The 23,139-nt window shown below is 45.3% G+C and overlaps 1 protein-coding gene across 10 annotated transcripts in view; it reads left to right on the top strand.

The window, feature by feature from the left end:
• The window catches only part of MAPK9 (mitogen-activated protein kinase 9), a 57,135-nt gene extending 35,498 nt beyond the window's left edge, over nucleotides 1-21,637 (top strand). For 4 of the 10 annotated variants that reach the window (XM_036450224.2, XM_036450227.2, XM_036450226.2 and 1 more), the window contains 7 exons: nucleotides 8,160-8,325; nucleotides 9,630-9,701; nucleotides 13,240-13,422; nucleotides 14,384-14,508; nucleotides 16,141-16,204; nucleotides 17,417-17,488; nucleotides 18,730-21,637. In XM_036450224.2, the coding sequence (XP_036306117.1) occupies nucleotides 8,160-8,325; nucleotides 9,630-9,701; nucleotides 13,240-13,422; nucleotides 14,384-14,508; nucleotides 16,141-16,204; nucleotides 17,417-17,488; nucleotides 18,730-18,872 (825 nt within the window). In that variant the 3' untranslated portion in view covers nucleotides 18,873-21,637. Of the gene's footprint in view, nucleotides 1-8,159; nucleotides 8,326-9,259; nucleotides 9,332-9,629; nucleotides 9,790-13,194; nucleotides 13,423-14,383; nucleotides 14,509-16,140; nucleotides 16,205-17,416; nucleotides 17,494-18,724 lie in introns of those variants that run through there. The other 6 variants (XM_036450228.2, XM_036450225.2, XM_036450229.2 and 3 more) reach the window with 6 other exon arrangements.
• Nucleotides 21,638-23,139: the final 1,502 nt, after the last annotated feature.

The following is a 23,139-nucleotide window of genomic DNA, read 5'->3' as shown; positions in this document are numbered from 1 at the left end:
GTCTTGTCACATTGATGGTCTGGATAATAGATATCAGGTGACCTGGATATGTGGGTCCTTCAGGGGGTAATCAGAGTGTTATCTGGAGGTCTGGTGTCTGTCCAGATGTATCCAGAGGCATCAACTCAGGACTGGAAAGTTCAGGCTATTTAAGAAGAACAAGAATAGAGTCCTTCATGTCTCCATCTTCATAATGTTAATAATTTTAGCAGCTTGGTTAAAGTGATTCCTTTTATATTCCCTACCTTCAATCTTTTCTCAATATTATGGATATATTGGATTAAGTAAAATGTATTATTAAAATTAATTTTACATGCTTCTATTCACTCTCTTTAAAAAAATTTTTTTTATTAAATTATTATCTTTGTACATATACCGCTGTCTCCCCCCACCCCCCATACATGCCCTCCCTCCCCAGTCTATTCACTCTCTTTAAGGTGGCTATGAGAAAATGACAATTATATCTGTTGGAGAGCAGGGAAGAGCCAGAGTGTTAGGAACTGAAGGATGACCAGGCATGGAGGGACTAAGGGAGGGAGGGAGGGAGCCCTCTGAAGGGTTGTGGGTTTTTTGTTTGTTTGTTTTACTGAATTGCCGAAATAATGAGATGGTAAAACATCTGAGCATGCACATTTCTTTCACATACAAAGTTTGATTAAGTACCAAGAACTACAGAGAGAATCCAAAAAGTGCACTGCAAACTGAATGAATTTCTTGGGATCTAGATTTTAAAATAATCACCAGTCACACAATTTACCTTCTAAGGAAACTTACTTATGGGGACAGACTACTTTGGGAAGATAAATGTAAGAAGCAAGAGGAGGAAATTAAGGGAAATGACCACTACATATTGCAGGAGCAAAAACTGTTGAAAGCAGATTGTAAAACTAATGCCCTGCTCCAAGATCAACAACTTGAACAACCTTGCCCAGTCCCGGGTCAGGGAGGGACGCCAGGAAAGAGCTGTGTTAGCGGAGCTCCTGAGAGTACTCAGGAACGTGTCTTTGTCTGAGGACCAAATGCTTTGGGGCTTGTTCCGGAAACATGGGGCACGCCTGGAGCATGTAGACCAGCAGCATGCACGCCCTGCGTTCATTCCCTCATCCCACTGAAGGTCCATGTTAATTTTAAGTCTCTCACTCCTTGCTAGAAACTTGGGGTTACTTCTTCTTTGCCAACCACAGGGAAACTCAATTTCTTTTCTTTTTTTTAATTTAATAAATCTTTATTGTTCAGATTATTACTATTGTTCCTCTTTTTTCCCTCCATAGCTCCCTCCACCAGGTTCCTACCCCACCCTCTGCCCTTTCCCCACCCCCCACTGTCCTCACCCATAGGTGCAGTTTTTGTTCAGTCTCTTCCTGCACCCCCCACTCTGCTTTTCCCCGAGAATCATCAGTCCACTCCCTTTCTATACCCCTGATTTTATTATATTCACCAATTAATACTGTCCATTAGATTTTTTATTCCCTTGGTTTTTAGATTCAGTTGTTGATAGTTACGTATTTGTTGTTCATAATTTTTATCTTTATCTTCTTCCTCTTCTTAAAGAATATCTTTCAGCATTTCATATAATTCTGGTTTGACAATGATGAACTCCTTTAGTTTTTTTTTTTGTGTGTGTGTGTGTGAAGCTCTTTATCTGGCCTTTAATTCTTGATAGCTTTGCTGGATAGAGTAATCTTGGTTGTAGGTTCTTTCTATTCATCACTTTGAATATGTCTTGCCATTCATGCTTTCTGTTGAGAAATCAGCTGACAATCCTATGGGTGCTCCCTTATAGGTAACTAACTGCTTTTCTCTTGCTGCTTTTAATATTCTCTCTTTCTCTTTTGCTCTTGGAATTTTAATTATGATGTGTCTTGGTGTGGTCCTCTTTGGATTCCTCTTTTTTTTTTTTTTTTTTTTTTTTTTTAATAAGTTTTTATTGTTCATATTATTACAAATGTTCCTTCCCCACCCCCCCACCATTGCTCTCCTCCACCAGGTTCCCACCCCACCCTCTGCCCTTTCCCCTCTCCCCATTGTCCTCATCCATAGGTGCACAGTTTATGTTCAGTCTCTTCCCACGCCCCCCTCTCCCCTTTTCCCCAAGAATCGTCAGTTCACTCCCCTTCCATACCTCTGATTCTATTATATTCAACAGTTAATATTGTTCATCAGATTTTTTAAATTTCCTTGTTTTTTAGATTCACTTGTTGATAGTTACGTATTTGTTGTTCATAATTTTTATCTTTGTTTACTTTCTCTTCTGAAAGAACCCCCTTCAGCAATTCATATAATTCTGGTTTGGTGGTGATGAACTCCTTTAGCTTTTTTTTATTAGTGAAGCTCTTTATCTGGCCTTCGATTCTGAGTGATAGCTTTGCAGGGTAGATTATTTTTGGCTGTAGGTTCTTGCTATTCATCACCTTGAATATTTCTTGCCATTCCCTTCTGGCCTGCATGGTTTCTGTTGAGAAATCAGCTGACAATCGTATAGGTGCTCCTTTATAGGTTACTACCTTCTTTGCTCTTGCTTCTTTTAATATTCTCTCTTTGTCTTTTGCTCTTGGAATTTTAATAATGATGTGTCTCGGTGTGGTCCTCTTTGGATTCCTTTTGTTTGGAGTTCTGTGCGCTTCCTGGACTTGCAAGTCTAATTCTTTGCCCAGGTGGGGGAAGTTTTCTGTCACTATTTCTTTCAGTATGTTTTCGATATCTTGCTCTCTCTCATCTTCTGGGACCCCCATAATTCTGATGTTGGTTCGCTTGAAGTTGTCCCAGAGGTTTCTTACATTATCTTCAATTTTCTGGATTCTCTTGCCTTCTAGCTTCTGTGGAGGAGTGTCTTCTGGCTCTTTATGTTCCAAATCTTTGACTTGATTCTTGTGATCTTCCCTTCTGTTTTTAGGACTCTGTAAAATATTTTTTATTTCAGACAATATATTCTTTATTTCTTGTTGACTCCTTATTAATTCTAGTTGATCTCTTTTCATGTCCTCATAGGTCTTATCCATTTTTTCTAGGAAATTCTTGAAAAACCTTATAAGCGTAGATTTGAACTCTATATCCAGACGCTTTTTGTCCTCCATTTCTTTCGTTTGTGATCTATTTTGTTGTCGCATTTCGCAGTTACAGATGGGACGGGGTTTCAGGGTGGAGCCTGCAGCTTTGGCTTCCGTCAGCCCCGCCCTATGCGGGTCCTTCTGTGCTCGCTGCCGGTGCCTCTGAGAGAAAGGTGCCCTCGATTTTCGCCTGCTGCCAAACAGTCTATGCTCTCCCCCAATGAGCCCGGTGTTGGGGTTCAGTTCAGTTGGAAGTGGAGTTGGAGGTGGCGTTCGGAGCAGTCTGGAGCCCCAGTCTCCTTCCCGTCAGGGCAATCCCGCGGCACAGCCGACCGTCCCTTCTCTGCGCACAGTGTGAGCGCCTCCGGGACCTCCTTTCGCCTCTCCGCGGGGTTCCGCCTTACAGCCCGGCTCCCTATGGCTGAGCCTGAGTCCCCGGGGTCTGGCCTAAAACTGGGGTTCAGAGCAGTCGGGGGCCCAGCACAGTCGGAGTTTTCTCTCCTTTCCGCTCGGGAACGCCCGCCAGGCACTCTGCCTCCCTCCTCTCCGACTCTGTCCTCTCCACGCGCTGCGTCTCCGTACCTTGGGCTTTTCCAGCTCCTCCCCGCCTCCTTCTGGTTTTCTCCTTGCTTCTCACTGTAGAATTTCCAGTCAGTCAACCTTCCTGTAGTTCTGGGCAATGTCCGTTTTATATTTTAGTTGTATTTTATTGAAATTGTTGTGTGCGGCTGCGGCTAGGTGTTCACCTGGGCGCAGCCATCTTGGATCCCCCTGGATTCCTCTTGTTTGGGGTTCTGTGTACTTCCTGGACTTGTAATATATTTCACCAGGTGGGGGAAGTTTTCTGTCACTATTTCTTCAAATAGGTTTTCAGTATCTTGCACAGTCTCTTCTTCTGGGACCCCCATAATTCTGATGTTAGTATGCTTGAAGTTGTCCCAAAGGTTTCTTACACTATCTTCAACTTTCTGGATTCTCTTCTCTTCTTGCTTCTCCAGAGGAGTGTCCTCTGGCTCTTTGTGTTCCAAATCTTTGACTTGATTCTTGCAATCTTCCAGTCTGTTTTTAGGACTCTGTATAATATTTTTTATTTCAGACAATGTATTCTTTATTTCTAGTTGATTCCTTTTCATATCCTCAAAGGTCTTATTTATTTTATCGAACTTTTCTAGGGAATTCTTGAAAAACCTTATAACTGTGGTTTTTTAACTCAATGTCCATTCTTTTACTTTTCTCCATTTCCTTCCTTTGTGTCCTGCCTCTTCTCTGCATTTTAGCTGCTTTCCTGGTTTGATGGAATAGTTTTGTGTGCTAGGTATCCTGGCAGAGCCCAGTAGCACAGCCTTCCCGGTTACCTGAGGTGGACAGTCTTGGTGTAGCCCTTTGTGGGCTGTGTGTGCAATCTTGTTGTTAAGCCTTGCTTCTTGTTGGTATCACTGGGAAGCGTTGATCTCCAAGCCAATTGCCTATGAGGCTCAGCAGTGTCTCAGCTAGGAGGGCTTCTGTGCTCAGCTTGGATGGGGCAGAGTCTCAGGGTGGTGCAGACAAGCTTTGGTTTCCCGTCAGCCCCGCCCTAAGAGGGTCATTTGCTCAGAGTCCCGCAGCAATGGCTTCTGGCCGCACGCACCTCTGAGAGAAGGCTGCTCTCGAGTTTTGATCACTGCCTGACAGCCCAATTTCTCCCTGGCCAGAGCTGTATCAGTACAATAGGGAGGTTTTGTTTTCCTCCTGAACAAAAAAGCTAGCCGTGCATTAGCAGCCCGCCCTCTCTGTGTGCACTGCGAGTAAGCCAGCAGCATATTCAGCTACCAGCCCTTTCCGTGCTCACGGATCTCTGCACCTCCACAACTCCTGAGGCTCAGAGTCCCTTTCTCTTTTATTCTCTGGATGATGTTCACTCTGTTTTCCAGTTGTAATTTTAAAATTGTTGTGGTGGGCTACATTTAGGTGTTTGCCTCATGCCACCATCTTGGTTTCTCTGGGAAACCCAATTTCTGTACCTGTTACATCTGAAAGTAATAAAGGATGACCCCCCCCCCCCATAGCCAGTGGCTAGATGTATCTCCATTGAGGCATCCCCTTAACATGAGATTTCCATGATGGGAGAGAGGAGGCTCCCCTGGACCATGGCTGAGCAGACCAGTCACTTCACAGGAAATGAGAACAAAGTCTTTCAGGACAATGAGTCAGAATTTCTGTTTAAAATGGTGCTCGTGCACAGGCATACAGGTATCCCAGACGCCTAGCAGTAGTCTGACAGCACATGATGCAGGCTGCTGGAACTTGTCATCGGATTAGAATGGAAAGGTATCTTTAGAGTTTTTAGGCAATTTTATATGGCAGCATAAGGTGTTCAGGGCCCTCTCTTGAAGATGCTGTTAAAACAAAACCCAAAATAACCACCTTGAGAGAACATGCACATTCTAAGAGGCCAAACATTTTCTGTGGGTGAAGGGATGACTTAACTCATGAAACTCAAGAAAACAACAAGAATTTCCTTGAATATATTCAGTGTATCAGGGAAGGCATTTTCCTGTATGAAACAATTTCCCACACAAAGAAACCCACTAAAGAACCGTACAGTGAAGGGCCCGACGAGCACTGAGTGACTGGGTCCCCGCACGGCTGCAAGGTTGGAGGGGCCCAAAGCACCAGCTCTTTTCTTTTACGGTGTTTCGGGCTGCGTTACAGAACAGCCCCACCTGGAGTGAAGCCAAAGCGTACACACAAGAAGCAGCCAAAGCCAAAGTTCCCACCACAACCTCTTCCAGGGACTAGGACTGAGGCCCGGCTTCGGCTGCCAGTGCTCCAGCGCAGTGTGCGAGCAAGTCTCTTGGGAGGCTCGCTCCATGGGAGTGTTTTTGCTGTGAGATCCCTGTAGAGGTTCTAGTGCTGCATGCACTGGCATTATGCCCTGCATTTAGCCAAACAGTTCAATGCACAACCTGGAGGAGGCTGTCCCAGGAGGAGGCTGCTCCCGGAGGAGGCTGCCCCAGGAGGAGGCTGCCCCAGGAGGAGGTTGCTCCCGGAGGAGGCTGTCCCAGGAGGAGGCTCCCCAGGAGGAGGCTCCCCAGGAGGAGGCTGTCCCAGGAGGAGGCTGCTCCCGGAGGAGGCTGTCCCAGGAGGAGGCTCCCCAGGAGGAGGCTGCCGCAGGAGGAGGCTGTCCCAGGAGGAGGCTCCCCAGGAGGAGGCTGCCGCAGGAGGAGGCTGTCCCAGGAAGAGGCTGCTCCTGGAGGAGGCTCCCCAGGAGGAGGCTGCCGCAGGAGGAGGCTGTCCCAGGAAGAGGCTGCTCCCGGAGGAGGCTGCCCCCGGAGGAGGCTGTCCCAGGAGGAGGCTGTCCCAGGAGGAGGCTGTCCCAGGAGGAGGCTCCCCAGGAGGAGGCTGCCGCAGGAGGAGGCTGTCCCAGGAGGAGGCTCCCCAGGAGGAGGCTGTCCCAGGAGGAGGCTCCCCAGGAGGAGGCTGCCCCAGGAGGAGGCTGTCCCAGGAGGAGGCTGCCCCAGGAGGAGGCTGCCCCAGGAGGAGGCTCCCCAGGAGGAGGCTCCCCCGGAGGAGGCTGCCCCAGGAGGAGGCTCCCCAGGAGGCGGCTCCCCAGGAGGAGGCTGCTCCCGGAGGAGGCTGTCCCAGGAGGAGGCTGTCCCAGGAGGAGGCTGTCCTAGGAGGAGGCTGCCGCAGGAGGAGGCTGCCACAGGAAGAGGCTCCCCAGGAGGAGGCTGCTCCCAGAGGAGGCTGCCGCAGGAGGAGGCTCCCCAGGAGGAGGCTGCTCCCGGAGGAGGCTGCCCCAGGAGGAGGCTGCTCCCGGAGGAGGCTGTCCCAGGAGGAGGCTGTCCTAGGAGGAGGCTGCTCCCGGAGGAGGCTGTCCCAGGAGGAGGCTGTCCTAGGAGGAGGCTGCTGCAGGAGGAGGCTGTCCCAGGAGGAGGCTGTCCTAGGAGGAGGCTGCTCCCGGAGGAGGCTGCCCCCGGAGGAGGCTGCTCCCGGAGGAGGCTGCCCCAGGAGGAGGCTGCTCCCGGAGGAGGCTGTCCCAGGAGGAGGCTGTCCTAGGAGGAGGCTGCTGCAGGAGGAGGCTGTCCCAGGAGGAGGCTGTCCCCGGAGGAGGCTGTCCCAGGAGGAGGCTGTCCCCGGAGGAGGCTGTCCCAGGAGGAGGCTCCCCAGGAGGAGGCTGTCCCAGGAGGAGGCTCCCCAGGAGGAGGCTGCCCCAGGAGGAGGCTGTCCCAGGAGGAGGCTCCCCAGGAGGAGGCTCCCCAGGAGGAGGCTGCCGCAGGAGGAGACTGTCCCAGGAGGAGGCTGTCCCAGGAGGAGGCTGTCCTAGGAGGAGGCTGCTGCAGGAGGAGGCTCCCCAGGAGGAGGCTGCCCCCGGAGGAGGCTGCCCCCGGAGGAGGCTGCCCCCGGAGGAGGCTGCCCCCGGAGGAGGCTGCCCCCGGAGGAGGCAGCGCTGGGCTGCAGGCAGCAGGAAACGCAGTGCTCTCAGTGTGCAGTGCTGCTTGGTGGATGATGCTACAGCAGCCACCCACCAGCAAGTCCTTCCTCGTTTGTCCGTGACGAGGTGCTTCCCTGGAGTGGTATTCCGGCGCTGGCTGCTGGGCCGGCGCTGTTGCCCATGTAAGCTGTGCTTTCCACAGAATGGGCTGTCAAGGGCTTGAACCTGGGGAGGTTCCCATCTCGCTGCCCTCTCCGCATGTGAGCCGGGCACACCGGCCTCAGGTTCTCCGTGCCGGCCCAGCATGGTGCAGGGTGTGGCGGTCGGGGCACCATGGAACAGGGCAGCGTGGACCCTGCCCGAGTGGCAGGCTCATTCCTCACACCGGGCGCCAGCCCCTCGCCCCTCAGCCCGGCCAGCTCCCCCCTCAGAAAGTTTTAGTAAAGGTCATGAGCATTTCCACATGGGAGTGAGGGCAACTACCTGACTTCTTCAGGCTTATTCATATCGTTTCTGGTTGAGAATAGGATTTTCCAAAATTGTTCCAAATGCCAGGGTTCCATTCTAACTTGCCTCCCCTGCCAGCACTCATGCACCTCGGCAGTCACTGACCTCTCAGCTCCCTGCCAGCGTGCAGTTGTTTCTTTACTGGTAGCGTGCTTTGGGCATTTTATTCACTTAAACCGTTTCTGTCCTAGGATTTGAAACCTAGCAACATCGTAGTAAAGTCAGACTGCACGCTTAAGATCCTGGACTTCGGCCTAGCCCGGACAGCCTGCACCAACTTCATGATGACCCCCTACGTGGTGACACGGTATTACCGGGCGCCGGAAGTCATCCTGGGTATGGGCTACAAGGAGAACGGTGAGTGCAGATGGGACCGGAGGGGCTGAGATGTTTAAAATGGTGCCGTTCGTCATCACAGTGTTGTCTCTTTTCTGTGATTATATGAAATACAATGTGGGGACTGTGTTACACACAGATTATCACAGTCCACAAATAAACAAACATTACTTTTATATTCCTGTTAGTTAAAATCATTCGCTTTTGAAGCTGAATGTTTATCAAAACGTCCTTACAGAAAAGAATATAAATCGCAGGTGTGCACTCGCGGGGAGCGCACCCACACCCCCAGCACCACCCGGGCTCCCCGGGCCCTTCCGGCCTAGTCCCCATGGGAAGCTATCTGCCTCACTTCCAGCACCACTGATGGTTTTACTTATTTTTGAACTTGATATAAATGGAATAATATATATTCTTTTTTGCATAGAAAAGTTGCTTACTAGTCACATCAAAACTTAACTTACTCTAGCAATAACAGAATAACAGAGCTCTTTCAAACTTAGCTTTTCACAAATTCGCCAAAAAGAATGAAATCACACTTAACTTGTTTTAAAAATCCTGAAAGTTTGCCCAGCCCTCTGAAGTGGACTCTTCCTCAGATTTATTTACATGTTCCATAAGCTGTGCTCCCACTGGACTCCGCTCTGGGCCTCTGTTTCCTGCGGAGGGAGAGAACGAGATTCCCGCTTACCCACCCCCCGCCCCCTCAGCGAGGGCACTAGATAGCCCCTGCCCAGCTCAGCTGGCCCACCAGGAGAGCGTGAGCAGCTGGAAGTCAGGGCGCCTGGCAGGCCTCCCCTGGAGCTCAGGAGAGCAAGCCGCCTCGGAGCGGCCCTGCGGTTTAGGAAAGGCCCCTTCGGGAGGCGGGTGGTGTTCCCAGCTGCGTTTGTCGCTGTGGGAGGGAGTGGAGGCGGGTGTGGGTCTCTGCTGGCGTTAATCACCTGGTGTTTGGTAGTGGACATCTGGTCTGTCGGGTGCATCATGGCAGAAATGGTTCTCCATAAAGTCCTGTTCCCAGGAAGAGACTGTATCCTTCACACGGAGACCTGCACGGCCACAGGGCGGGCGGGCGTGGCACAGGCACTTCTGCTGCTGGGTGTTGTCTGTCTTTTCCGCTGTAAAGTGTTGGGATCTTGGCCACTGAAACCCCAGGTTGCTGTGCACTGGTGGCTGCAATGGAGGCCGCCACCATTCACATTGTGTGAAGTTCACCCTTAGCAACTCATCCTGCCATGTCTGTGTGTGTAGCACACTGTTAGAATTCCTTTCCTCACCTTTGTTTTGTCATGGCACTTTATAATTTTATCATTTCATCTTATTTTCAGTTGATATCTGGTCAGTGGGTTGCATCATGGGCGAGCTGGTGAAAGGTTGTGTGATATTCCAAGGCACTGACCGTATCCTTCCCGGACCTTCCGGCCATGCTTCCCTTAAGCACACAAGCAGCCGGAGCTCCCAGGAAAATGCCGGAGCTCCAGCCTGGGTGTAAGGCCGTCTGTGTCCGTTAAATTAGCGTCACAAACCACGCGGTTCAGTTTTACCTTTTCTTTTTTACTTGACTACCTTTCATGATTTTATTGAGATTTGGAGTTAAGTTAAACTAATTATATTAGTATAAAAAGTAGCTTATTAGAAATCTATTTACTATTTGATGAATATATTCTGATATAAATGAAAATGTTACTTATTTAGTTCGTTTAGTTAATTTACCTAGGCAAGTTGCTGTCTAGATTTAATAGGTCAATAAGTATGCCTGCATAATTTAACCTGTTAACCGGGGAGTTCCCTTTTTAATGACGCAACCTGTAACGGGCGCGCACTCTTTCACTAGTACGTGTCAGTATGTCAGGCCCGGAGGACGTAATTTCATATTATTTTTTTGATTTATACTTAATGAAAATAAATTATATATATATATATATATATATATATATATATATATATATATATATATATATATTCGTTTATTTATAGATATAAAGCACAAAGGAAAATACAAAATTACAAAAAAGAAATAGAAAAGAATACCGACAAAAAAAATGGACACGTCGAATTAAAAAATTATAAATTTTACAAACAATGATAAAGATTATAAAAAATAGCCGAAACCGGTTTGGCTCAGTGGATAGAGCGTCGGCCTTCGGACCTAAAGGTCCCGGGTTCGATTCCGGTCAAGGGCATGTACCTTGGTTGCCGGCACATCCCCGGTGGGGAGTGTGCAAGAGGCAGCTGATCGATGTTTCTCTCACATCTCATTGATATTTCTAACTCTCCCTCCCCTTTCCTTCCTCTCTGTAAAAAATCAATAAAATACTCTAAAAAAAAAAGATTACAAAAAATATATACCGTCCCTCTCGGGGCGCAACATATATTTCAAGGACGTATTCATACATCCTACCCGTTCCCCATATTGTTTACGTTTGACGTATTTATAAGTCCTGCTCGGTTAACAGGTTAATTAATATCCTATTTTTTTAGTTATTAGTATGCATTAAAATACTTGCCCCCAAAGAACGGGAGCACACTACATAACAGCTAAATGAAAAAGATCAAAGTGAAAGTTGGTGAGGAACAACATATGCTAAATTTCTTGTTTGTTACTTATGACATTTAGTAGAAAATTTTTAAAAACCTGCTTAAAGGTATTTTTGAGACACTGGGAAGTCTAAAATAAATTTAAAATGCAAAAATTAACTTATCCTGTGGTCAGGAAATCATATTAATACAAAGTAAATAGATAATATAGCTTTTTTTCCTCATATTCCTCATGTTCTTCCATCTCTAATATTTTTTATGCAAACATGGTTCTTCACATATGCCCTTTTTCATTTGTGTTCTAACCACTTAATATTTTCATTAATCTTTGATTTTGTTTTTTGTTATGAAATCTTTAAGTGTCTCTGTTCATTGGCAAACAGATGTTGTTGTTGTTTTTTAAAGGAAATCAAGCTGTGTAGTCAGTGTTTGTATTTTGTTAATTTTCATTTTTTATAATTTTATGAGGGCGGTTTTTGTATTATAAATTATTCACAACTTGGAATGAAAAGGTTTTATTCCTGTCATTTACCATATCTCAGATGTTATGTGAGGTTAAATGTAGCATTTTATTTTGTTCTAGAAATTTTTCTACTAGTTTCTCATAATCTACCTTAGATTCACTTGTTTTAAACTGTAAGAAAGGGGGTAAATTAAATAAAGTCAATTAAAAAGAGAAAAATTGATATACTCTAAAGATAAATCATTTAAAAGTATCTAATTAACATTCAGTTTGTCTCAATTCTTATTCATTTTATGCCTTCCCTTTTTGTATTAAGAAATGTTTTCTTCATAAAGTACAAAAATGAAAAATGTGAGTACTTTTTGGAGCATTAAGTAATTTAAAATTCCTACTTTACATATTAACATCTTACAGTGTCCACAATTAATAAGTGTATATATGAGATTACCTAATGTAGTTTTCAGAACACACATGGAGATTAACATCACTTTCAAAGATAATTTTGCCAGTTTTCAAACATTAAAAATTACTGGGATAGAAATGATTCAGACAACTAGTCTGCAGTTCTTATAGATCTGCTTTAGATTTGTGACGTGCGGTAGAAAACTCCTGTCCCTGCACGGTCCATGAGAAAGAGAAAGCTTTAGCCGAGCCATGTTCTGACTCCAACATGGTGTCTGAATCCTGGAAGAGTCGGAGCCTCTCTGAGCCTCGGTTCCTCAGTGGTGAGAGCTCAGTGGTACCTTCACACACAGGATGTCAGCCAGGCTTTGGGGACAGGGGACAGCCAGGCCCCCTGTCGCCTCCCCCTCTGTGGTCTATAGACATCAACTCAGGAGTGTTTGTTGAACACCCACTCCCTCCTAGGCTCTCAGCTGACTTAAAATGGAAAAGGATGGCCCACCTGCTGAACTGAGGGTGGACCTGCAAGGTCAAGGGCTATCGCAAGGAAGCCACCAGATGGTAGGGAAGGCGGCTGAAACGCTGCATTTGTTTTGAAGGTCAGCCTTGTTAGAGTTCTGAGACATGTCAGACCCTGGCGATATCAAGAGCTGAGCTTGGGAGAGAGGTTTGGGCTGGAGAAACAAAGATGGGCCATCAGACTGCCATGCTGCGTAAAGGCTGAGAGGGAACAAAGGAGGAGGACCAGGCCCCCGGGTGGCAGAGAAAAGAGAAGCCGAGGAGGTAACAGGCCTTCCTCAGGAGAGGCCTAGAAGCCAGGGGGAGTTGCTGCGGGACGCTGGGCGGCACTGTTAAAAAGGTAAGGGTTGGCAAATGACCCTGGAGAGGGATGGCCACCGGCAGCCTGTCTGGGCTAGACTTCCTGGGGAGATGGGGGAAAGCCTGACAAGAGGACAGACAGTTAAGGTAGAGCAAGAGTCTGGGAACCAGAGAGACAAGTATTGACAACTTTTTTTTTTTTTTTTTAAGTGAAAATGGTAGCAAGCTCCAGATGTGGGCCCTGCCTCACAGGGCTGTGTTCCCCAGCTGTGAATTGAGAAGTCCCATAGGGCTTCCAGTGTAGGGAGCTTTATATCTCACTTAGCGTTAGTATGAAAACTGGTTTCAGTTTGCCTATGTAATTACTGTCTCATTTCATAGATAAGCATTTCTGTCATAGGTATTCTTCAGTTACAAGATATCTTTATTTCGATCTAGAATGGGAAGGCACATAGAACTCATTGATTTAATAAAATGTGATCATAGTTTATAAAGAGTGTAAGAGTTTTTTTGTTGTTTGTTTTTTAATGATTTAAACTTGGAAACTCAAACCTTATTTGAGTATTATTTCAAAATGCTTCTTTTGGCCCCATAGAGTGGCATAGCTAATTACTGTCAGCAGGTATAAATATAATTTATTTTTCTTCGAATGGTACTACTTCATGTAATAGGAATATAAGGCATTTCAGTTGTATTTTCCTCAAGAGACTCCTTAGATATTGATCAGTGGAATAAAGTGATTGAGCAGCTAGGAACACCGTCTGCAGATTTTATGAAGAAACTTCAGCCAACGGTGAGGAATTATGTAGAAAACAGACCAAAGTATCCTGGAATCAAATTTGAAGAACTCTTTCCAGATTGGATATTCCCATCAGAATCGGAACGAGATAAAATTAAAAGTAAGATAGCTTTTCTTGTTTTCATAATCTGGGTGAAGCATTCATTTTTTTTTTATGTTTGTGTTCTAAAACTTGTGAATATTGGGAAATAAAATAGTTGAAACCCTCAAGTAAAGCCATTTACAAGCTAGAGCGAAGGCATTGGGAAGAGAAAGCTTCAAGTTCAATTCAAAAGAAGCTCCTCCCTTTTCTGTGTCCATCATTAAAATGTGATTTAAGGGAAAAGAAGAGATTTGTTTCTCCACATCAAGGTAAATTGCCTGTCAATCAGAAAAGCCCCATCTCTCTTTTGCCTATAGATGTCAACTTTAATTGCCAAAACCTTGGTGAGCCTTGTATTTAAGTTATTGAAGGTTTTGGGGTTTTTTTTTTAGCTACTCTAATCTCTAGATTTTTTACAAGTGTATGTTGACAACATTGTATACAGGTAGGCAAAGCAGAGGCATCTGGGAAGTGTCCTATCCTGTGCAAACGTGAGGTTATTGTGTGGCTTTGAAGGTCAGTTCTGGCTTCACTTTGGAATGACATGTGAAATACATGCTCGCCTGTGCTTCGTGTCTGCACAGCGGGCAGTGCCACGGCTCCGCTCGGCGCCCTCCCTGCCGGAGGCTCCCTGGGGCTCTGTCTCTCTCTCCCAGACCCAGAGGCTGAAACCACTTTCAAAGCCTGGTTTTTAGTGAAAGAGGCTGATAGTTTTAAGCTCTTGATCTTGAACCTATCAAAAAATTTTCAAAGTTAATACATTAAAAAAACCTTTATTGATTTTAGAGGGAGAGGAGGGGAGAGATAGAACATCGTTCAGCTGCCTCCTGCACCTCCTTCCCAGGTGCATGTGACAACCAACTGAGCCACACCAGCCAGGCCCATTTTTGTTCTGTCTGTGCTGTCACAGTTAGTTCTTCATGGTGCAGTTTCAGATAAACAACATTGGTTACTAATCTAATATTTGTATTTACTCTAGCAAGTCAAGCCAGAGATCTGTTATCCAAAATGTTAGTGATAGACCCTGACAAGCGAATCTCCGTGGACGAGGCTTTGCGCCACCCGTACATTACTGTGTGGTATGACCCCGCTGAAGCCGAAGCGGTAAGCAGCTCTCGTGAAGAGACATGTTCAGGGACTTAGTTTCCTAGGGTCTTCTGTCCGGTCTGCAGTGTCTGCATAAAGGGAGCAGGTCCTACATCAAGAGGATCACAGAGGCCATGTGATGGGCCCAGCCCCTTTGGAGCACTTGTCGCTGGGCTCTAGCTCAGAGTACTGAGGAAGGGAACGTGCTTATGCTGCAGCCAGACTCATCTTGGATGCGGATGCTGGCGTGTGGCCATCGTATCGCCATTTTTAAGCTCCATGTGTACCTGACATTGTGTCTTGTGCTTTGGTTACATCATCTTGTTTAGGCACCCAGCCAGGCTAAGGAACTTGCTGAAAATCACAAGTTTGTTTGTCCTTCCCGGGAGCACCGGCTAGAGGCGTCCGCTCTGAGCCGGTGCTGTGTGCCTGTTTCCACCCTGGGGCCGATCCTCAGCGGTGAGTGAAAGAAGTGCGTAGTGGATGCTGACTGGGTGCCAGCAGTGGAACTCATTTTTATGTCTTGGCCTCTGGATTTAACCTCCATTTTATTGTTATTTTTATTTTTATGTATTATTCTTTTTAAAACCTCCATTTTTAAACATTGTTTTATATGAAGAATCTGCTATATAAGCGTGATTTTTAAGCAAGTTTTTGGATCAGTGCACTGATGGGTGGGGGTGGGATGGGGGTGGAAGTGACTGTCAATCTGGACTTCGTTCTCCCCCTTCTGTTTCCTGCCAATGTGCCTTGTCCCAAGGGTCTCTAGGAAGTAGCCTTTGATGACTTGTTTTATAATTACACTAAAGGCCCAATGCATGAAATTTATGCACACAGAGAGTCGTTAGGCCTGGCCAGCAACCAGGGCCGATCAGGGTCTTCCAGCTGCCAGGTAGGGCCTTCCTTCCCCAGCTGCTGGCTGCCTGCCAGCCAGGGCCTTCCTTCATTCCATGCTTCCCCCTGGTGGTCAGCGCACACTATAGCAAGCTACCCAAGGGGAAACTTGCATATTAGGCTTTAAATACATACTAGAGGCCTGTTGCAGGAAGATTCCTGCAAGAATAGAGCTTCCTGCAGCCTTCTCTGCCACCCCGCCTGCCTCTCTCCCTTCGCCTGCCTCTCTCCCTTCTCCGCGGCCCCGCCTGCTTCCCTCCTGTTACTGCCTCCCGCTTGCTTCTCTGCAGCTTCAGTCCCTTCTGCAGCTCTTGGCTTACTTCTACACTGTCTTCAATCTTTGCTTTGCGCCTGGATATGCAAATTTACCACCATCTTGGTTGTGTTGATTTGCATACTTGCTCCTGATTGGCTGTTGGGTGTGGCTTGTGGGTGTAGCAGAGGTATGCTCAATTTGCATGTTTCTCTTTTATTAGATAGGATATAGATTTGAGCAGATAGCTTTAAAGTTTTTTGAGGTCATGTGATTATAAAGAGGACACTAAGAGCTTTATTTTATTGGTTAGTTTTTTCTTAATTATTTTGATTCTTAAACTGATATATATCACACTTATGAAGAACTCTTTCATAAGCTATGTTTGAAAGAAATTACATTCATATCATAAATATATTAGAAGTCCTCCAGTTATTCTACCCTTTTCTTAATGCCTCATTATTTTATAAATTAATTGACTTTATGTGTAACTTAATTTTTAGCCACCACCTCAAATTTATGATGCTCAGTTAGAAGAAAGAGAACATGCGATTGAAGAATGGAAAGGTAATGGGGAGCTTATTTTGATCCATACTTATGACATTTCTTGAAGTCCTGTGAAGGGGCACTTCTCACCTGTCAATAATAGCCTTTGGGGGCAGGAACAAGAAACCCTATGGGCCATTACCCTCCCTCTTCCCCCCTTCCCAGGAGAAAAGGAACTTGAAGGTAACAGAGGTAAGGAGGAACATGTATGAATTTTGTATTAGTGGCTTTAAAAGAGAAAAATAAGGGCTTTTTCACATGACCTTACATTATCAAATCCTGGTTTTTCAAATAAACACACTAATTATATCATACCTGATGACATGTTGCGAAATGTTGGGTACCCCCAGTTTATAAACCCTGTAAAGCAGACCTGGGGTACTTGAGATGAATACATAAATCATGTGATTGTATGTGTGTTTTAAAATAGAATTTGGGCAAAATAGCAGGTCACAAATATGCAGATAATTTTTATTCCACTATGAGATTAACCAAACAACTCACAACAAACTAAACCAGCAATAAAGAGTCTGAACTAACGATTTTTTATTAAAAGTTAGAGTCACTAGTAATTGAGAACCATGGTTAGCACAAGTCAAAACAGGTGACGTGGGTGCCTCCCCGGGAGCCTGGAGTGCCAGTGACCGCGTGCACACACACAGCAGGGCCTCACACACAGCCACACTTTGTGGTGAAGGCAGGCTCATTTTATTTCACGAATACTAAAATTTTAGGATCCCCTAATAGATTAATTAATGGTTAATTGTTTTTCTTACCAAGGAAAACCAAGTTGAAGCCAAGAAAAAGTTAGGTATTTGGATTAATTTCTGGCCAGTCTGGAGGTGCTTCTAGCTCACATGTGGATGCTGGTCCTGTCTGGAGAACCACAGTAATAACAAAGAAACACACAAACACGTGTGAGAGCATTCAACAGTTTAAATGTTCTGTGAGAGCCACTTTGCTAGCTTTGTCTTTCTCTCTTGTTTATCTCTCTTTCTTGTCTACCTGTCCCCTTTTTACCTCCTCATGGACCCAGAACCACCTGCATTTCTGGTGCCTTAATAATTGGGTCGAAAAGATGTAATCTATCAAAACATGGATAGTTTGGTGTAGGTCGACTGTTTTTCTGAATTAACTGAACAGCACACTAAACATAACACATCACAGTGCCCTCAGAGTAGTTCCAGTTGGCCTGGAAGAGGGTTAAAAGCTGTAACCCCCTTCTGTTTGCAGAGCTAATTTACAAAGAAGTCATGGACTGGGAAGAGAGAAGCAAGAACGGTGTTGTCAAAGACCAGCCTTCAGGTTAGTCATTGCTTTAATAGTTGGATCACGTTTTTCCTTTCCCTGGTCAACTTCTACAGACGCAGGAGTGTATCACGTGCCAGCTTGACCAGCATTGGATTTGAAAATTCGTGTGTGCATTAGCCTCCCATCTGGGTTTGTCCTGGGGTGGCAGCTAGCGTTAGACTGAGGAGCCAAGCAGTGAATGGCCTCAGTATGAACATTCTTGTCCCATCCTTGCCGCACTGCCATTGGCTCCGTTTACAGATGAGGAAACTGAGTGTGAGGCCTTTTTAATGTACTGGCCCCACCCAGTTAAAAAGAAAACCAATGTGAATCCAATTAAAATGAATTTGGTTTTCTTTTGAGAAAGTTTTTCATATGGCCTACCTAACAGCGGTAGGAGAAGCCTAACAGCGAGGTAATTGCATGACCGCTAGAGACATCACATGTGCTGTTCCTGTTTTTCCCACGGAAACTCTTCAGTCATAGAAATTTTCTCTCCCCACTTCTGTGGCTTGTGTGCACTACTTACCTCTTATTCCTGAGTTTTATATTCAGCAAGACAGATGGTCAGGCATCTAGAGGTTGTGTAACTTCAGCATAAGGTTAGGTGCTTTTTGTTAAGTAAGCCCAAATTTAAGACACTAACCTCTGAGAGCCTGAATATGTCATTTTTGCTCAGACCAGACCAAAGTATGGATAGAAGCAAGAACGATAATTTCATTTGCTTTAATATGTCAATTTTGGAGATTTCTAAAACAAAAAATGAGCAAGAGGACACCGCATTCCCCCCTTTCTTGCTGATTTGTTTTAGAAGATATTTTTATTGCAAAATAATTATTCAAAGGCTGCTGCTTTTGTCCTTGGATCAAGTGTTTGCGATTATAAATGAAATGTCTGGTGGCATTTGAATCCTATTTGGGCTTAAGCCATTCGAGATACTGATAAGCTTTGGATACATTCAGCAATTTTCTTTAATATCCTTTTTAAACCAGCAGGTATATTCATACATGAATACATACATGATGCTTAGCCACTAGGAAAAAAAGGAGAATGTTGCAGGGAAAGGCAGGACTATTGGGATTCTGGGCCTAAAGAAAACTCTAGGAAAAGCTCAGAATGTACAGTCAACTAACTTCTCACTTATACTGACAATTAGGACAGGACCCACAGGGCCGAGCGAGGGGGGCCGCTGCTCTGCCTGGGAGTGCAGCCGTGGCGTGCCTCAGGTTTTATTATGCTTGGTTTTCTTAGCACAGATGCAGCAGTAAGCAGCAACGCCACTCCTTCTCAGTCATCATCTATCAATGACATTTCATCCATGTCCACCGAGCAGACGCTGGCCTCAGACACAGACAGCAGCCTCGATGCCTCCACAGGACCCCTTGAAGGTTGTCGATGATGAGTTCGAAATAGCAAGCTTGTTGTCAGGGAGGAGCTCTCGCTCCCGTGGGCCTGAAATGCCTGGGAGTTGTAGGAACCAAATAGAAAAGTCCGTGTTCTGCATGTGAGAGACATGATGCCTTGCCCCTGCTCAGGCCTGATAGCAGGGCCTGCCCAGATGATAGTGAAGCAGGTATGCCTGAAGAAAGCAGTGCAAGCCACACTTTTAGAGATTTTGTTCAAGGTCATTTCAGGTGAGCAATTAGAATGAATGAATTTGTTTATTTAATTGTACGGTAATTCTAGTGACAATTTCTCATCCTCAATAACTGTTGGGATTTATATGCATGTGACCACAGTGCTTGCTCTTACTTGCCATCTAGAACATTGGAAATCAATATTTAAATGCCAAATAGTCTTCCAGGTAGTGCTGTTTCTAGACTTACCTCTTAATCTTAAGTACTTTGGTGTCTGTGCAGAAAAAAATAGGTTTATGTTATTAATTGGCCACCATGATATTATCATATATCACCTTCTTTTATGATATGATTTATTCTATCTTTTGTATTTCAGAAGAAACATAATTAAATCTATTTAATAAATAAAAAATAGAACTTTAAAAAAAATTGTCATGTTTGGGGCTGAGAATTATCTCTGCTAAAACACTTACATGCATATTAGTCTGGTGGCTGCACATTCAGCCTCACTGCATGACAAAGTTCCAAGTTGTATCTTGTGCTGCTTAGACATGTATACCTTTAAAATCTTGTCGAGCCTAACTCTTTTTTTCTTGGTCTTATGAACTTACTATTAGTTTAAAATGCTACCTAGAAATTCACCATCTTTAGCCCCAACAGTCCATTTCAATAATGTGATGGCACCTAACTCCTTGAGTCTCTCACTGCCTTTAGAGTGGGGTTCTCCAAAGGACCGCTACGGGCATCACAGGCACTTACTGAGCGTTCGCTCCGCCCCAGCAAGATGGGTCCCTTCTTCACATTCAAGGTGAACGTGACTTCGAAGGCAGGTTCCCTTTTCCAGCACCGCAGGCCCGCGGGGCTTCTTCCCTGAGAGAAGCTCATTAGTCTCCCCGCGGTCTGTGTGAGGAGCCAGGCGCTGCCCAAAGCCTGCCAGCAGTTTCCCACCTCGTGGTGGCATCTGCTCCCCGGGGACATGGTGCGTGTTCTGGGAAAACTGCAGAGGGGGTGGAGGAGACCCTGAGAGAGGAGTGGTTAACTATTGAATATTTCCTGACTTAACTGCTCACCTGAAATGGATACTTTCAGACGTTTGCATGTGGAAATTATTCAGAATTCACTGAGATGCTGAGTATTGCAGTGTCACTGCAGAAATGGAGCTACCGATGGTCACGTTTTGGCTGCCTGTGTGCATAATGCTTTTCCCCAGAGCTTATTCTGTACGGATTCCTGTCTCATGTTCAATTATTTTGGAAGCTGTTGGGTCAACATTCTGTGAAATTGTTCTGAGGAGGAACTTTGATAAGACAGTTATTATAAATATTACCTACATTTGATTTTCTCTGCACCAGTTGTATTTTATTGGTTGGTATTATTACTGGAAAGTAGAGCCTTTGATGAGCAAATTTAATATTGAAATCAGTTTTATATTGTGAGATTTAGACACACGCAAGTACAAGATGGAAGTACTAACTTGGACTGAAGCAAAAACACCTTTTGTGGGGCTTGGGGTGATTTTTGCTTTTGGAGGCCTAATGGTAGAGTGAAGACAGTTATCACTGTACCTGTAAAAGCATCTTAAAATGCCTTCTCTCTAATCTACATTCTTTTAAAAGCTTTACTGAAGGCAGTCCGCTTTCCCAGGCATCCCACAGATGGACTTCCTGCTCACACATTGCTTTGTGTTCCCGGATGGAACCCACATTGTGCCAGGCCCCCTTCCATCAGGTGGTGGGGAGTGCAGACTGCAGAGCTTACAGGAATACCTCACCCCTGGGGGTCCCCTCCGAGGGAGGTGTGCCAGGGCCTGGTGCAATGCCAGGGTTTCACACTGGTCGCTATGGGTGAACGCTGATAAGAACTGAAAATGTGCTCAACTTTTTGTCGTCTCTATTTTATTTTTGTAATTTATATTGTACACAACCCTGGAAGTAACTATTTTGGACACATATTTTTATAAACCAGGTAATGTGTTGTTAGCCTGGAATTTGGACTAGGTTTGTTTTGTTCGTTTTCAGTCAAAACCAAAATGACTGCCTCCCCTTGTCAGGTCTTGATTTCAAGTGCAGGTTCCAGAGAGCAGAGTCTGTCCGAGCAGGAGAGCATTCTAGAAGCACACGCTGCTCAGTGCTGACCAGCTTGGTCTGGAGATGCTAGTGTGGCTCTGTTCTTACCTTTGGGAGGCAAACTCAGAGCCACAGTGCCAAGGGAGACACCTTCAGCAGGGCCTTGCCGGCCCGGCCGCCAGAGTCCCTCGAGGAAAGGTTGAGTGGGATGCTGGTTTCATCCGGATTTGATGCTGTATCAGTCGTGGTAAGGATTACGAGGTCATCTGCTTGTTGCTAATGTAACGCCTCTGATGTTTCATACTGGTAATAAATACAGGTGTGACCTCTCAGATTGCATATCTCCAAAGTAATATTGCCTAATGTTTTATAATAAAATATGTGTTTTGATTGGTGAAAATAATACAGATACGTTTTAAAAGAGGAGTGTATAGCATGTTCAATTTTTGTGTGTTTTTAAGTGACAATTGACTGTATATTTCTACATCACCATCTCTGATTACAGATTTAAGGTAAACACAGGTGGATGTTGAAGTGTCGTCATTTCAATCAACACTAGCAAATGTTTTTAAATTGAAAGAGAAAACATTTCTGTTAGATCACTTGCTGAAAATATTCTGCAGATTCCTGAATCTGTTTTCAAAACTATGTGGTACAAAATCAATTATTCAGAGCCGTGGTGTGATTGTCTGCTCATAGGTGTGGCCAGGGCACTCTACCAGCTGGTCTGCCCTTGTATCAGTCACACCATGTCCCGAAGGCACCCATGTGCTGTGGTCTGTGCACGGGATGAGCCTTTGGGTTTTGAGTCATTTTCATTGTTCTCAACTTAAAGACAGCAGGAGTAGAAAGGCCCTCAATGGCTCACTTCTTTCTCTGCCATTTCAGAGAGATGAGGATCAGTCTTATTTTTAAAGGCCTCTGGAGAAGGAAAACATTTCTCTTGATATTGGTCTGGGTTCCATTTCTCTATCTGACCACCTTCCCATTTTAATGTAGACAATACTGGAATACTTTTTATTAATTGACAAATGGCACATGGTGGTGGGTGGGGGAAGAGGTAATATTTCAAAATAACGACTTCGTCATGAAGATTCATTCTTTGCCTCCTTGTGCAACTTTGAGCATAAGGTTATCTTTGACAGTAAGGCAGGTGTTTTTTTTTTGTGTTTTTTTAATATGTTTTGTTTTTAATCAGGAAAGTTGGTAACTAAATTAGTGATAACAGTGACAGTGTGGCCAGTCATGTCCCCTTGAGTCTTTACATGGCTATGATTAAGATGTACCTGTCAAGCCATTGGAACTTGTCATTCGCTGTGTCCTAAGGCTCAGGGCCACACACGCCTTCATCGTTTGAAAGATCAAGGCTTTGGGGGCCACGATCCTGTGAGCAAGGGTGTTTGCAACCACAGTTTCTCTGCTTTGGTGCTTTAGAGTTGGAGACCATTCAGAATCTTTCTAACTCCCAACCCCTACCCCTCACAGCAGTGAGAATGTTGCAGCCCCAGAGAAGGGGGTGCAGGTGTGCCCTGAATATAGATCTCAATCTTTTAGTCATAAACACCTCTGAGATGTGGATGAAAACTTAGACCCTCTCCTCACAAGTGCCCTGAGCACAGAATTTTGCCAAGTTTTCCGAGAATCCTGGTAGATGCTGTGGTAAGAGCTCCTTTCTAGGAGCAGCTGCTAGACACCCATTTCTTAATGGGAAGCAGAGCGCAGGAGGGTTCTGGGCTTTTCTGCTCCTCCTGCCTCTGACACTGTGCACATAGGTCTTGGGTGTATATAGGGACACACTCACTCTGATTTCCAGCACCAGTCAGTGTTCTTGCTAAGTGCCAAAAGGAGAACATAGGGGGTTAGCTGCGGTGAAATGAACACAGTGCATGATGAAAGGGAGAAGCTGGAGGCTTGTGATACAGACTCATGGAAACAGAAGTCGTGATGTACAAGTACCTTAATGAAATAAACTCGACTTAACTCCATATTTTAAATAGTTGATTCTCCAATAATATTTTCTCCC

This window comes from Pipistrellus kuhlii, unplaced genomic scaffold, assembly GCF_014108245.1.
Source record: "Pipistrellus kuhlii isolate mPipKuh1 unplaced genomic scaffold, mPipKuh1.p scaffold_m20_p_21, whole genome shotgun sequence".
Taxonomy (NCBI): domain Eukaryota; kingdom Metazoa; phylum Chordata; class Mammalia; order Chiroptera; family Vespertilionidae; genus Pipistrellus; species Pipistrellus kuhlii.
The sequence above is the reverse complement of the archived record's forward strand: the minus strand, read 5'-3'. Positions and strand labels throughout refer to the sequence as shown.